Here is a 14,261-nt window from a genome sequence, read left to right as displayed (position 1 = left end):
TAGACTGTTGGTAAGAAAAAAAAGAGCACATTTTAGACATTGTGTGGTTGTAAGAAATTGTGATTTCTGACATTCTGGAAACCAAACCAATGAATAATTGATAAAATAATCTGCACATCATTCAATAATAAAATAGTTTGCCGCAGCCATATTTCTACCAGAAAGGACAAAGAAGAAAGGAATTCATCACTTTTGAAGTCTTCAAAATATACAGCAGTGTCCTTTATTTGAAACTAAATCGTGGAAATCCATAACAATTCATTTTTGAGGTACAATATCGCACATATATACAAAAAAAACCACAATGCTACAACTTGAAACAGTTTGACCTGGTATGCTATTCACAACAGTACAGTGTATGTTGGATTTACATCAAAGGGAATGAATAGTTTAACTTACCATTCCTCTAAAACGTCAAGGACAACTAATCAATGTAATATTTTTGTCTAATTTACGTCAGAACCAGGAGGATGAAAGACATTTCTTTGCCTCCCTTTTTCTGCCCGGCCCCCCCGAAACTGCCCATCTCTCCTAAAATAACCTGCTTCACAGACCTTTGAACATTTCACAGGGCTGATGATTTGAGGCCTGCAGTATCGACGGAAATGGAATGACATTTCTCTCGAACTCCATAATTACCATGCTAGTCAGGACAGAGCAGTAGGTTGGGGCACACAATGTCACTCGGGAGAGCTGCATCTAATTAAACACTGGAGAAAAAAAAAATAAAGTATAATTACAACTTTTCAGGAGTACGGGAGACCTCACCCATGTTTCATGTTTCCCCTATCTGAACTGAAAGCTCACCCAAGTAACAAGCACATCTGCCTTCAGCGCTGGACTCGCAATTGCAAACCCACAATCACCCCGACCTCAGGACCACTCCCTTCTAGGGCAGGACTGAACGTGGTCATTTGCAACAATATGGACCACCTTTGGAGGAGACCGACAGAAGGTTTCTTGTTCGACTCAAAATACATTTACTAAGTGAGTCCACCATTTTCGCGTGAGAGTTTCTTTTTGACTGGCCCGTTTGAGTTGACAAATTAGCATTGCTGGCACGGCTCCAAAGCTGGGATGTTGCGTACCTGAGGGCGCACCAACTAGTGGGAGGTAGAAATGTATTGAACATATCGATTGGATGGAAACTGTCAAGTGGGTTGTATCAGTTTTAATGCACAAATGTTTCTCCTTAGGCTTTTTGGCCATATTAAGATAATGCATCCCTCCATTCACCGCCATTAACAGCTTCATTTATCAGCTTTGGGCTGTAGTTGGTGGCAGCTTGCTACACAGTTTGAGTCATTTCTTTTGGTGGATCATATTCCATGCACAAGGCAAAAAAACAATGGAAATGTCACTTAAATAAGCTGAAAATAAGACCCACCAAGAGAAAGAGCAATCTTTGAAAATCATTTAACTAATACTTAAATTCCCCGTTTGGTTCACAAGAACACCACATAATAGCCAATACTTTAATTTACATATATACAAGAAGGATGCAGTGTTGATGACCATTCTTTAAGTCGTTTTAAGGCTAAGGATAAGGTGTATGTAAACAAAAAAAAAAAAAAGCACTGCTACATCACCGAAGAGGAACCAGCTCAGGTTTGTTTGCTCTGCACACGGACATGCTTGGCTTGTGACATTACAGAATGTTAAAATACTTTCTGTAAGATCACTCAGGCTAAAGTCCTGCCTACCAACCCACCGAGAACTACATCACTTCTCTTCTACCAGTCAGATCACAGGATCATTTCTCAACATTACATACCATTTACTGTTAATCTCAGAAGTGTAAATATTCTATCCAATAATTCCTATTCACTTTGGTAGAACCTCTCGACTGATCCTTCAAGGAATCAAAGGAAAAGAAAATCACTTTGTCCCTGAACTATGTTTAGATTCAGCATTTTGTTTTGGGTAGTCTAAATCTGAATATGGTTGATTGAGGAAACTCCTAAAAAAAAAAGGTCAATTTTTACTCTGTGTGCTGACCAATAAAGCTTTCAGCAGTACAAGAACAGGTTCATTGTCACTCATCCAGCATTTAGCTTATCTGACTGCCCCTGAATTTACACTAAGTTGATGCTTTTCCCATTTAATGTGTTCAATGAAGAGTTGTTAGAGAAGCATGCAAGAGCACAGATATTCAAGCTTCACTTAAGCAAACATACAGTATGAGTTATCATCAACAACCAGGAAACAGATTAAAGCACACATTTTGGTCCTCGAGTGATTAAGAAGTGGTGTAAAGATGCTACTTTAGATAACACAAAATACTGAATCAAGAAATCACGTCGCAGTACACGAACAACTTGGATGCACTGTACAAATTAAATCATAGAACTACTAGGTGACAGAAGAAAGCAATGCACTACAAACTGCTAGGTCCTTCATAAACAGCTCTCAGAACTGCACAAAGGAGGGATGTGTGTCAAGAGGGGCTTGACCTCACAGCCCAGAGAAAGAGTAATTCACTTTCACCAAGAGATTTCTCCTTCTTGCTGTAGAGTCTGGAATGTGAGACTGTGCTCATCTGTTGAACACTGGGGGGGTTATAATAGACTAGGTCCCATGGAAGGGGGCAGGGGGCACCCACTGGCAAAGTAATGCGCCGAGCCCCCATCAAATATTATTCCAAACCTTCTGACCCCTTGTTTGTGCTCAGCTGTCCCCCCTCCCTGGAAGTATCAATCAATCAGTCGGCTCAGATCTTCTTCAGCTTACGGCCCAGGTGGTAGTAGTACGCCATGGTGACCACCAGGAAGAGCACCCGACTGACGAGCAGGAGGATGGCAGCGTTGGGCAGGATGCCAATCTCCATTAAGGTGATGGATGTCACTGAAACCACAGAGCCACATTTAGTAATCAAAACTTTTTTTTTTGAAAATAATAATCACATGCCCATAAGTACATTGAAAGGGTTATCTGTCACTGCAATTGTCAGTCTGTGTTACACAAATTAAGTGGATATCATTTAAAATGAATCTTTATCGTAAAATGTGCCTTTAAGCGATTCCCTGGGAAGAGCTGGGTTGGCGGGATAGTAACACAAAAAGGGGCCTTTGAGCTTAACTTTGAAAGAAACCAACTTGATTTGTGCAACTGACTGCTGAAGCCTCGCACTAGCGTCGGCTGACCTTTAGAAGCATTTTCAACGACACAAAAAGGAATTTGTCCCCCATCACTTGCAGTGAAATTGTTTAAGTAAAGGTCTCTTTGGGTCCAGTATAGACAGGAGCAATGGTTATAGAGACCAAAATGTACAATGCACATGCAAGTCTACTAAGACATGAAAATGTGTCACCTCTCCGTCAATATAATGCAAGGCTGCGACTCCACACTCCAACCACAAGAGGGCGGCATCAACACATTTATGGTAAGTCTCAGAGTCTAAGCTAATGGATTGGAGAAATCAAATCACCGAGAAACTGGACAGCAAAGTAGCAGGCTTCACTGAGCAGAGTCCACTGGATGACGATCTTCTCTGCAGTGTAGAGACCATTCCACAAGATGAGGGCCAGGCCTGGAAAAGGGGAATTTATAGGTTGAGGTGGATGGGAACGAAAACAGAAAAAGAGTTTACTTGTAGCTGTATTGCAAGTGTAATATGTGATGCAACATGCACACTGTGATAATTGGCCTATTGATTATCCGTTGAATGTCATTATTGATTCTGTGTTTAATCATTTCACACACAAAAGTTAGGCAATGGAAGATACGGGTGGGCAGGAAGGTGGGAGGGCCGATGGACTGTGTCCTCTCCCTGCCAGGTTCTATCAGTGTGGCAGACGAGACCCCATCCTTTGCCCTCTTCACCGCTCCTTGTCTTGGAAGACATCACCCTCTTTCTTTGCTAATCCCCCACAGCCCTGCTGATATTTAAAATAGATAAGTCCTCCTTTTATTGGCTTTATGAGATTGAGAGCGGGTTCATTCATATCTTCCTCCACAGTGGCATTTGTTTAAGGTTTTATCTCTCCTTAGGCAATGTAGTAATCCTCCAGAGGGTTATTTCTGAATCGTTCAGATTTATCGAGAAGCGTTAAGACTGCAGTATGAGGTTTCTCTTTAGTATTCACATTACCTTGTGAAGGAGGAGGAGGGAACACATTTGATGATATATGTTCTGGTCCTATGTGTGTATATAAAAAAGGTGGCGGTGCTGACGTTGTGACCTATGCTATAGCCTGACCTTAAAGTGACAACCTGGCAAAACCTAGTCAATTAAGCATTTGCTCGCATCCTTCTTCATTTCCCTGCTTACTTTCCCATCAAGTTACTTGTCTCTCTACCACAGTCACATTGTGCCTCTTCACAGAGCTTTCACTAACAGTGACTGACTCACAGACTTAGCTGAAATCCTTGTTTCAGAAGGCCATTCAAATTATGAAACTGCCATAATTAAGTGGTATATCTAGCATCGATTCCCTTTGGTGGATAAAAACAAAGACATTTTGACAGTGTGGTTGTTACTGCCAGAATACGTTGCAATATATCCGCCAATATTACCAGTGGTAAGTAAGCACTACATGCGTTAAAGTATGTTGAGTCAGTATGGGCCAAAGTTGAGTGTTTTTTTTAAACGCTTCACGGCGAAATCCCATGTGTGCCGATGTGGAAATTTCTCGCCGTTCGTGATTTTTGTGAAAACGTCTGGACGAATCTCTGGCAAAAGTCCCGATCAGGTCGCACGTTGTGATGTATTTTTTTTACAACGCCGTGGGAGGAGAAGCGCACCAAACTTTTGTACAGAAGATGGAGAATAAGATGATTATGCCTGCAGGATTATAGTTATTGCGCTGTAGCACAGCCACACTGAACTTTTCAACATTTGATTGAGTGGCAAAATTTTAATAGAGCAATTCACCAACTCCTTTGCGTCACGCGTCTCACACACACACACACACACACACACACACACACACACACACACACACACACACACACACACACACACACACACACACACACACACACACACACACACACACACACACACACACACACACACACACACACACACACACACACCACTTTGTTCCCACTGTATTTACATCTGATATATGAGGCCACAGAGGCAACTGGAAGCATTGCTGTGAGCATTCTGGAGAAATTCTCTCTGTACTCCATTAACTAACTGAATCAAAATGCACAGCCTCCGTTTGTAGCCTACAGGGATGATTTTGCAGCATGAAGAGAGCTTTTTGTACATCATCTGAATGTACGTGTGATCTATAATGTATGTTTTATAAAGTTGGGCAGTGTACATTTTTGTGAGCGGGTATGAATACATCTTAAAAAAGGCTGCGTGTCAGCATCATTGCAGCACAGTGAATGAACTCCCACATGCAATGTTGCAGTATATTCACTGTGCTGCAGTTATGCATGAAGAAGCATGAATAGGAATGAAGAAGACTTACTCAGCAGTGCTCCTCCATAAAGGCGAACAGAGATGCTAGTCGTGGAGAGCTCCTCCTCAAAAACAACCTCATATAGCTGGTTGGGAAACACTAGGGCCTGTGTAGGAAAAGCACAATACAACTCTGTCATATGCACAGCATTCGGTCCTCCCCTCAAGCCCCCAAAATACAGCAGCATTGACAAAGTATCTCCCTGTCTGCGAGTCAGAATCACTGTGTAGGACCTCAACACTGAGGACATTGAGCATTTAGGAACTATAGCTGACAAAGACGGAGCTGTATCTCCAGATGTCCCTCACTGATAAGTTGGGAAAGAACCTCTGCAACGCATATCTCCTACTTTGACAGGAGGGCTTTTTCTCCTTCAATAATTGTACAGAAGTCTCTTAATTGATAGATATAGGGGTGGGCGAGATGGCCAAAATCTTCTATCATGGTATATGTAACTGTCCACCACATTAACAGAATATATAACAATACAGCAATTGTTCTGTAAAGTCAATTAAGAAATGTTTTAAAATAACCATACCGTACTTCATCACATTTGCAAAACGGACTTGAATTTCCCTGCAGGATTTGCTCATCCTTCATTTCAAAATTGCATTTCATATCACAAAGTAAACAGTAAGCAGATGTCTGGTAATCATGTAACCAGAGTTCTTCCCATTCTTGGGTTGCCTCCTCCTGCTCTGCATTTACAACCTCACTGTCCTCCATATCTGCTCAAATCATGATATATACACACCGTCATATCAGCCAAATCAAAAGCTTTAAGCAACACTTACCATCACGGCCATAACTGTGAAACCCACTGCAGAGATGAGTATCCACATCCTAAGAAGAGAGACATTACATGACATACTGTATCCTTTATGTAGGCAATTCTGATTGAGCATTTGTTCTTGAACTTTAGTGGAAGTGACACACGGATGACCTCACAGTCTGCTGTGTTAACTGTGAGCTGGTCTGAGCAGCTGAAATCTCACCTCAGCCCGATGGGCTCCCGCACTGCAAACTTTATCTCATTTCCGAGCATCTGACTGATCTGTGAAGCGAACAAGGCAAACAAAAAGAAAGAGGAAATGAGTTGTGAGAAGGGAAACATAAAAGCAATCATGTCTTCTCAACAGATACATATTATGACAGCACCACAAAGCCAAGAATAAAGTGCTCTCCATTCAGGTGTAGTTCATGTTGCCAACACATCTGGAGACGGCTATTGGAAAGAAGCACATTAAACAAAATGGAGTGAAAAAGAAGAGGCTGAGTGTCAATAAGAACCTATCAAGATACTAATTAGATTGTACATTTCTTCACTTCCTTAATTACCCCATGAAGATTAAGAGGGTATAACTGTTTATAGTTGGGCGACCTCCACAGATGGCGCTTATGCTCAATGCGTGGTTAATGTAGTATTCTCTGAAACACCAGAGGGAGTACAAAAAATATACAGCGAGGAAGCAAGAAGTCAACAAGTGTTACTGACAAAACACCATTAACAGGATGCCGAGGAGGAATTGTAGTTAAGTGTGGAAGCATATCTCATATTCATGGAAATACATTATCGCCCTTATACAAGCCCTGTAAAGAAAGAAATCTGAGTATTAAATCATTTATAATGAAATAAAGGATGAATATCCTGGAAACTATTAAATGGCAAAATCTTTACTCAAACAAGATTTTAAGGAGCCCCGTTTCTAAAGCATTTGAAAATGAATTGGCCGTCATTGTAAAATCCTCTGACATGTTAAAAGTGCTCTTAACAGTGAACGATTCCTGTCAGCCATCTCTGAAACACTTGAGCGTCCGTGCAAGGAGCGCCTAGTTACAGAAGATTCAGGAGGTGCACGGCCTTTGCCCTCAACACGCAAGCTGTCATTTTGTGGCGCGCAAACCTCGTGCTAGCTTCACTACGGCAAGTATAAACCTAGCTTAAATCATCACAACATATTGCTGTGAATGCTGGATGAATAACCAACTACCAAGTCTATGCCAGAGGAAAAAACGTATTTGCTAAAACTAACACAATCCGAGCAACACAAGTACCACGCAATACTCTATTCTAGATCTCTCATCACAGATGCTAGTAACTGGCAACTTGTTTTTTTAACTCTGCTCCATCAGGCACCAATATATTCATGTGAACCTCTCAAAAAAAACAAAAAACTACCCAATATGAAGCATGCAGTCATAATCTGTTTAGTCGGATATTACTAGCATCCATCTACAACTATCCGAGGGCGTGTATGATGTAGTGATTAAATTAGTTCATTTCATAATTAGTCGGTGCACACAAAAAAAATGTATCACTGACACACTTGATAATAATTAAAGTCATTTTGTCACAAGATGACAAACATTTGCTGGTTCCAGCCTCTAGAATTGTAGATTTGTTTTCTTTTGTCAACTTAAATATCAGTCAGACAAAACAAGCAATTTGTAAACATCGCCTTAGGCTCTGGGAAATTATGGCCATTTTCACAATTTTCTGATATTGCTTCGACTAAAAAAAATACAATAAATTAAATTATGCTCTGTATGCAAATGAGCAGGCTCTCTAGACAGTGAAAATCAGTCGGTTATAGCTGCATATAGTATGCAATGTGTACACTGCATTTCTCTGCAAATGATCTCCAATGAAAGGACAGTCTAGGTGTATACGTCTGTAAATGTATAGAAAAACAAAGGATGTGGTTTGGAGAGCAGGAGCACGGATTCTTTCTGCATGCGAGGAGGACGTCAGAAATGTTGCTGAAAAATTCAGATTTTGGTGTAGTTGTTTTTTTCTTAAAATACCCAAGGACATGGAGGTAAACAAACTATCCCAGATAAGCCACACAGAGGGCAAGAGAAACAACAAACCCATTTTTGTTTTGCCTGAACAGACAGTAAGCCACAGAGAAATTACAATTAATGGTTGGCTAAAGTTTTATTCCTTCATCAAAAGCCTTCAGGTCTCATCACTCCCATAATATCTATGAGTTCTGAATACTGTACAGTGCCTTGCAAGTCTTCTCCCCCCCTTGGCGTTTTTCGTATTTTGTTGCATTACAACCTGGAATAAAAATCTTTTTATTACTGAGCACTGCATCAGGAACAACCGTGTTCCATCAAAATCATATGAGAAATATCCTCATGAGTTCAAAGCATTTAAGGTTTAAAATATGATGGATATCAATGAGACCTAAAACTTCCATGTTACTGTTCTGTCACTTTACATATTCCAATCACAAATTGAGTGATACCAATGACCTCTTAGGTAGCTTTGTAGAACTAGCATTTTACGATGTCAAAAATAGAAGTGAGGAAATATGAGAAGGTTTATCGTGTTGAAATTGAAAAGGGGGAAAAAGGAATGTGTTTTAACGCGTTCTCTCGTGGCTTCTGCTAGCTTTGATATCAGAGCAGAGGCCTTAAGAAAAGACGCCCTTGAAGTTAAACTTAAAAAAAAATGTAGCTTAAGAGTTACAGACGACACCCATTACATCTCGCCTTGCACTGCGATTGAAGTGCCTTTACATGAATTGGTCTCTGCCAGCGGTGATCACGTGACCAGGTGAATCAGCCTTCCTGTGCCATGGTTTCAGGGGCTGTTTTTGACGGGAACACATAAATATTCATGACTGGCATGAGAAACACTCAAAGGGAAATGAGCATCAACTGATGGCAAAGACTTGGCTTGGGGTGGAATAGAGCGGAAGGGAGTTGGGGAGAGAGGGAGAAACAGGAAAGGGAAGAAATGCACAATGCCATTTGTGGAGAGAGACGCTTAATCACAGCTGCTATGGTCTGACCTCGTCATCAGTCAATCAGGCAGCTACATTCAGTAAAGAAAGGGAAACTTATCAGCTACAGAGTGAGACAAATATTCAGGAGCAGTAGAGCTAGAAGAATATCCTCCTCACCAAACTAAACATGTCAGCTTGTGCAGTCACATTAGATAGTGATCACCAAATTAATACGTCTCAGTGGTAATCCTCTGGGATACAAAACAAATGTACATAAAACATCTTATGGTATGTCTTATCTATGAAGGCCTGGGCTCAAGATCGGCTGTTGATTCATGGCTTTAGCGCTCAAGTAGTGTACCAGTGGGTTAAAACGGCACAATTGCACTCTCCTCTCTCACTGAAGTATAAGTAATAGGAACAGTATTCTTATCTCCGAGCAGTAAAAGAGACAGGAAGAGATACTTCCCTCCTTTGTTCAGAGGGACCACAGGGATAAAGCTTCCCTTCCAAACCAACTCTTGCTATGCAGCTAAATGTTGGATCCCATGGGTCTCTTACCACAAACACTTGTGGCGAGGATACATACAACAACTCAATGCAGCACATTGTAAAAGCAACAATTACATTTCTAAATCAGGGTCAATGCCACAGCTAAATAGCAATCATTACAACCTGTAGCTAACCTAGATGATCCTTCTCAAATAAAATATGTTTTATTTGCGTGGATGATGTTCTCCATCAGTACGCTCTGTGAAAGGGCTCTGAGTGGCAGATGTCCGGGTTAGGCTCCTTGCTAAAACATTGAGAGCGAAAACAAACACTCAGAAGGGCGACATCTCATCACAAGCTATCAGCCACCACCGTATGCCCGCTCCCTACTGTTCTGTTCCCTTCTCCCACTTGCCTGATTAATATTTCAGTGAGGAACAGTCAGCTCTGCCTATGCTCATTCCAACGCAATTAAAAAAAAAAAAAATTGTCATTGGAATCTTGATATTAGAGTCCTCTGAAACGGAACAAGACATCACTGTTAGTCTGCAACTGTGCAGCTCAACATGTACAAATATAGACATAGAAGTGTTTTTGTGTTTCCTGCCATGAACCTGCATATGTGCCGTTGTGTTTTGTTTTGGGATACACATCGTTGTGCACCGTCTATGCGAGTGTGCAAATAAATGCGAGGCAGGAATATAATACACGATATGCAAGAGGGAGGGAGTCTCTCACGGGGAGCCAGTCACATCTCAGTGGAGCTGGGGGAGCTCATGGGATTACGTGATCTAGATTCATTGACGCATAGGAAGCAAACGCACAAGGGAGTGATGAGACAATTAGCAGCAGATTGTGGCTTTTAAAAGGAATCCATAGCTCTGCTCAGGGCAACTTGTATGTGTGTCAATTTTGTCAGATATTGCAACAATGCTCAATTTGATCGATGGTTTAACACATGTGCTGCATTTATAACCGGGTTGATTGTCACGCTAATGCACTGGCTGTTTGCAATTCTTGTCTACAGTCACTGCCTATATTGAATAAAAATGACATGGTTAGAAATACATGCGGTTTAATCTGACCTTTGAGCGGTGCACTTCGCCATCATCATCCTCGCCACCGACTCCGAGGATCTTCCGGCTCTTCAGGCGGCTTATCAGGTCTGTCTGACTGTGCTTCTTCATCAGAGGAGGGTGAGGCTTGGACGCCATGGTGCACACACACACACACACACACACCTGACAAAGAAGTGGAAAATTAAATAACGATAGATGGAGAGAATATGAATATATAGAAGCATCGGTGGAGCTTTTCCCTCTGGTATTACCCCTCGCTCTGAAGAAGACATCTCGCTAGGGCACAGGCAGGAAGAGGTACCAATCTACAAATAATCCCCGTGAGGACTTGATTTATACAACACAATTACATAACACGAGTCAAGCAAATACAGGCAACCCATAAAACCTTCCTCTTAAGTTAGACATCCCAGATCTGCAATAATCTAATTTATTTCATTTTCTATAATTTGGCAGTTTCCTGCCTTAAGCTCTCAGCATGACTTATTTTTACCCCCACATGCTGCTTTGATTAAAAACAGACTAAAGCTACACTACTGCACAGCCAGCTTTGTTAGTTTTTCAAGTAATATAAACCGTATTTCACAAAATAATAAAGCTGTGACTCCTGCATCCGTTTTAGTAGAAATGGTATCAACAGTAGACATTTGGGATTTTCGTTTTGTTAATACAGCCCATTATTATCATTTGAAATTTCTGATCCATACATTTAGACAACCCCTTCTTCAATGCACATCACAGTAAAAGACAAACATTCACATGCCATTTATTTTCCTGCCTTTGTTGGCTGCCAACTGTGTCAGCAGGATCCACTGCTGTGGTCCTATTGATCTGCATTAATGAATAGTGCCTGTGGATTCAGTGGGGACAAGCAATAGTCAAATCAAGAGAGATAATCATCGACTCAGTAGTGCAAGTGTGTAGTAGTGCAACCTTCAACTGGAGGCAAAAAGGCACACAATGGGACGGCTTTTCTAAAAATTCATGGCCAGTCCATGGGGGAATTCTCTAAAGAAGTTAAAAAAAAACAATAAGGGGAATTATTGAATTAGTACTGATGTGTTTTTTTTTCCCTTTCCTGGGGACAATGATCTTGAAAGACTAACAGGAAAACACAAAGCGCTCCATTTTCCACCAATTAAATAGTGTGTCATCACAGTTAGAGATACATAATAGGCATCAAGTAAATATAAACTAAAAGTGTTGGTTTGCCAAACTGCACAGCTAGAGCAGAAAAGTAAAAATCACGAACACCTAACATATTGAAGCTTTCAAATACAAATTATGGGAGCTATATTCCATTTTAGTGATGCTCAGTCAGAGAGCTATTGATTCAAAATACAAGATAATTGCTGAGGCTGTACAGTTCTAGTGGATGCTCTATTGGAACTTCTGCTAAACCAATTAGTTGATTGTCATAGTTTTATTCATCATAACTTTTCCAACCGAGTAATCAATTCAGTAAATTACCATTTAAATAAAAATATGAAGCACTTGCTGGTTCAGGTGTCTCAAATGTGATCATTTCCCGCTCGTCTTTGTGCAATATGAAGCAACACCTTGGCTCAATCATAAAGTGAAAATTGGGATAATTTAGAATGTAAATAAACACATGCTACAGTGAGAGTTGAACAGCATTACATTGCTAAAACTTTGCTCTAAACTCCCACTCCCTTCTTTATTATGCGTTTGGCTGGAACAGACAGGTGGGAACTAGAAAGTGTGCTAATCGGAGCGCATTTCTGTCTGCTATACATATAGCAAAGGCTTAACAACATCCCCAGTATTGACATGTGCACATAGGATTTGAGCGGTCAGTGGAAGTGACACAGCATGCACTTTCAAACCTTCCACACAATGCATGAGGCACTAAACTTAAGAAAATAGAATTAAGGAAGTAGAAGGGAAACTTCGGTGCTCATGCAGGCCGACTTACTTCTCACTCTGGGACAGGGCATCATTTGATAGGCTTGTCTTTACAGTAAAAACAGTTTGCATCCTCTTCTCCAATTTTATAAAGAAGTCGCCCAATTTAACCAGATGTACAGCACTCCGTTTTAAAATTTAGAGGAAAAAAAAAAGTCTCTTCACTAAAACGAAGTAAGACGCTCTATTAGAAGAGACACCAACATTTTTGATGTGTTCATTCATTGCCTTTGCATCTATATCAATACTGAGATTTTCTCCAGCCCTACCGTCTACCTTCATATCCTTCCTCATTTCATGAATAGAAAAAAAAAAAAAAAAACAACCACTTGTACAACCTCTCCACTCCCAGAGAAGTAAACCGGTTAATCATCCTCCCTGCTTTCGTAGCCATGTAATAGGGCTTAGTTGATGCTAAAATAATGATATTGCTGTAAATTATTTAAAACCAACAGCTAAGGCATTTTGGCCCCCTGAATGTTGATCTGCGTTCACCATCAACATCTATGATAAAGCAGTAAATTAGACAGCACACTGCATCATACACCACACATTAAATCCTATAGCATGTCTCTCCATGAATCTCCTTACCAGAGCTCCTCGACTTGCCAGAGTAATGCTGATGCAGTTGCCTAGCAACTGATGGACTAATCACTTCTTAATTATTGAAACCACCTTCGATGATGAAGTCTCTGCTGAGAGCCACCAGTGATTCCGCTGTCATTCTCCTTACAGTTAAGTGATATTTTAGGATAAATGAACAGTCTTTGATCTGTGTTCGGTGAACTGGAGAGAAGACATGCTTTTCTAATGAGTGGCTTCTTATCAGCAGAACATACTCAGAGAGTGACTAGCTTATACTGTATGTACTCTCTCACCTTAAGAATGGCAACGTACAGATTAGTGAACCAAACCACATCTCGCCTGGACGACAATAGCGGGGTCAAATGTAAAAATGACAATAAGCTACGAGTTCTGTTTAAACAATATTTAAAGGAGCTGAATTTAACAGCAGATCAACTGAGACAGCAGTCCATTTTTAGGCACCTCAGTGTACAATGTCAACATTCACATATATGGAGATGCTGTACATCTCTACACTGAAATCCGAAAAGGTTTTTTCTCCCAGTGAGAGCACAGTAAGGTTGTTGCTATACATTATAGAGTGCAGGTTTCTGTTCATCCGGGTGACGTGGGTGTCTTTTTTTAAACAGTCTAAAACATTTGAAATACAAATGCATGTGTTCCAGTGCCTCTGTGGAACCATTTAATTAAGATACATTCAATTAGTGTAAAGAATACAACAAATTTTGTCACGACTGATGACAAAAGGCGAACGGCAGGTGAAATCATAATTTACGCAATATGAAAAATATCGCAGCATCAGTGCCATGTTGTAATAAAGATAATTTTCTAGTAAACATAGGTCTGAAGCAATATGCTATTTCTACACAGGAAAATCTATTTCCTATTTTAAGGCTATATTAGTTGAAACAATTTAAAAAGATATAAACTAAAAACACCTGACTAAAAATGAACCCACAATGCAACAACAAAGTATGAGGATGGTTAATAAGACAATGAATAATATTAAAAAGCTATATCTGCAG

At 40.5% G+C, this 14,261-nt stretch overlaps 1 protein-coding gene across 2 annotated transcripts in view; it reads right to left on the bottom strand.

The window, feature by feature from the left end:
• Positions 1-207: 207 nt before the first annotated feature.
• LOC137881305 (tumor protein p53-inducible protein 11-like) overlaps positions 208-14,261 on the bottom strand; it is a 29,605-nt gene continuing 15,551 nt past the window's right edge. For both annotated transcript variants that reach the window (XM_068723194.1, XM_068723195.1), the window contains exons 3-8: positions 10,732-10,887; positions 6,413-6,471; positions 6,212-6,260; positions 5,427-5,523; positions 3,428-3,529; positions 208-2,844 (exon numbers count right to left, since the gene is read on the bottom strand). In XM_068723194.1, the coding sequence (XP_068579295.1) occupies positions 2,711-2,844; positions 3,428-3,529; positions 5,427-5,523; positions 6,212-6,260; positions 6,413-6,471; positions 10,732-10,860 (570 nt within the window). In that variant the 5' untranslated portion in view covers positions 10,861-10,887 and the 3' untranslated portion in view covers positions 208-2,710. The remainder of the gene's footprint in view (positions 2,845-3,427; positions 3,530-5,426; positions 5,524-6,211; positions 6,261-6,412; positions 6,472-10,731; positions 10,888-14,261) is intronic.

Source organism: Cebidichthys violaceus, unplaced genomic scaffold, assembly GCF_023349555.1.
Source record: "Cebidichthys violaceus isolate CVI_PGR_0920_01 unplaced genomic scaffold, fCebVio1.0.p SCAF_3, whole genome shotgun sequence".
Taxonomy (NCBI): domain Eukaryota; kingdom Metazoa; phylum Chordata; class Actinopteri; order Perciformes; family Stichaeidae; genus Cebidichthys; species Cebidichthys violaceus.
This window is presented reverse-complemented; position numbering and strand designations above follow the sequence as displayed.